General features: G+C 37.6%; 1 protein-coding gene across 1 annotated transcript; it reads right to left on the bottom strand.

The window, feature by feature from the left end:
- Window positions 1-972: 972 nt before the first annotated feature.
- Window positions 973-1580, bottom strand: LOC108740807. Its single transcript, XM_018475291.1, has one exon. It carries the CDS (start codon window positions 1445-1447, stop codon window positions 980-982), a length of 468 nt encoding a protein of 155 aa, XP_018330793.1. The 5' UTR covers window positions 1448-1580; the 3' UTR covers window positions 973-979.
- Between the last annotated feature and the right edge of the window lie 728 nt (window positions 1581-2308).

Genomic DNA, 2308 nt, shown 5'->3' with positions numbered 1-2308 from the left:
TGTTTTTTTTTCGATCAATAACGCATTTGTACACCAAATACGTAAAAACTGCACGCCTTTCATTAATAAAAACTTCCATTTTGCACTATTCAACTTGTCGCACTGACTGATTTTCTTTAAAAACGAATGACACTGTATTAGATATATATTTTTATTACTTTTGCGGCGCCGCAACAAAACCGCAAAAATACCAGCAAGTGTGCAGCAAACTTTGCGGTGCCGCTGCGGCAAACTGTCGCATGTGTGCACCGGCGCTAATACGAATACTTAGTGCCAGTGCACACTTGCGACGGATGCCGTCGCGGGTCCACAGCGGCACCGCAAAGTTTGCTGCACACTTGCTGGTATTTTTGCGGTTTTGTTGCGGCGCCGCAAAAGTAATAAAAATATATATTTAATACAGTGTCATTCGTTTTTAAAGAAAATCAGTCCGTGCGACAAGTTGAATAGTGCAAAATGGAGGTTTTTATTAATAAAAGACGTGCAGTTTTTACGTACTTGGTGTACAAATGCGTTATTGATAGAAAAAAAAACATGAGACGATTTTGGGTACACCCATATACCGATTTACGGCTTACGAGGGGCACATTTGTAACGTCTTTTTCGGATTCAAGGGAGAATCCTGACAAATTTTTCAACTACTTTCGGATGAGTGTTGCTTCATTTGATGAATTAACAGCAAAAGTTTCTCACAGGATAAAATCACAAGATACCAGATTAAGAGTCTCCATAACCCCACTAGAAATGTTAGCGATCACAATTAGGTAAATACATAGAACATTTTCTGCGAATTTTCAGACAGTATCTACCAATATGTAAAATTGCTGAAGTATTTTACTTATTTTTTTTTGAAAGCAATTAGGTGTAAAAATGAAGAGAAAACAATTTATTATAAAACTATATTTGAATATGTAAATATAAACGTATAAATAATACAACTAAAAATCAATTTATATAAATGTCGTAGTCTTCGTCAGGCTCAATTTGAGACTCCGAAGTGGAAGAAAGTGCTGGGGAAGATTGAGTTGGAGGTAATGGTGGCCGAGCTTGCAAAAGTCGGCTGATGGTGATACATAGGTGTTTGGGGTAAAAACGTCGGTGGAGGATGGTGCTGCTGATATTGCTGATAAGCAGGTGGCGTTGGTACAGCACCCAATCTAATTCTTTTAATGGTGCTCAACACCTCGCAACGAAATTCCAACTTCTGGTCTTCGGTGAAAAGTGAAACAGAAGGCAATAGACTTTCAAAAAATGCCCGATCGGGATTGATATCCACCTGTTGTGGTTGGGGAATTTGCGGAGGAGTGTTGATGAAATTTATTAACGCTTCTTCAAGAGTCCGTTTGCCAGTTTTTCTTCGTTTTGGACACTGCTTTTCATCGAATTGACGATGGCTCGAATTTGGATCATCAGATATTTCTTCTGATGGCCTTTCTTCAGGCTCCATTTCATTCTCAGTTGGAAGGCTGCATTGGGTTTCTGCGGAGCCTATATTTTTCTGGAGGAAGGATAATTGACGTGCATATATATATGTTCGTCCTGAATCAGCCGCCTGTCCAGATTTTGTCTTCTTTTTTACATTTTTAGCATACCTATCTTTAATGTTTTTCCATTTTTTAACGAATTTGTTACCTACAATTGAAAACAAATCGATACTGTTCTACTATTGCAGGTATTTGGGTAGTATTTGCGATCAACTTCATCTACCCTTAATATACAGTTCCGCTATGTGGGATGCCCTGTACGAAACTTCGTTTCCCCAATTAACTGAAGAGCTATGGAAAAACATTTCTGAAGGGTTTGAGAAACATAGTCAATTTCCGAATTGTTTAGGTGCTATCGATGGCAAACACGTGAGAATCAGAAAACCAAAAATGAGTGGCTCATTGTTTTACAACTATAAAAATTACTTTTCAGTAGTTCTATTGGCCATTGCCAATGCGAATTATGAATTTATTTACATTGATGTTGGAGCTTATGGCAAAGATTCAGATAGTACTATATTTGATAAATCAGAGTTTTACAAAAAACTCCAAAACGGCGAATTAAATATCCCAAAAAGTAGATCCTTGCCAGGCACCGTAATGCCAAAAATTCCATTTATGTTTATTGGCGATGAAGCCTTTTCACTCTCCAAAAATGTAATGAGGCCCTTTAGCGGGAAAGTGCTTTCAGAAAAAAAAAGGATATTTAATTACAGATTGTCCCGCGCTCGTCGAAATGTAGAAAGTACATTCGGGATTCTTTCAAACAAATGGAGAATTTTTCACAAAGCACTAAATGTCAATTTGGACTTTGCTATTCTTTT

This window comes from Agrilus planipennis, unplaced genomic scaffold (genome assembly GCF_000699045.2).
Source record: "Agrilus planipennis isolate EAB-ADULT unplaced genomic scaffold, Apla_2.0 scaffold860, whole genome shotgun sequence".
NCBI classification, from domain to species: domain Eukaryota; kingdom Metazoa; phylum Arthropoda; class Insecta; order Coleoptera; family Buprestidae; genus Agrilus; species Agrilus planipennis.
The sequence above is the reverse complement of the archived record's forward strand: the minus strand, read 5'-3'. Positions and strand labels throughout refer to the sequence as shown.

Bases quoted from the DNA above. Each gene is read 5' to 3' on its own strand.
- LOC108740807 (XM_018475291.1), bottom strand. From the start codon at position 1,447: ATGGAGCCTGAAGAAAGGCCATCAGAAGAAATATCTGATGATCCAAAT.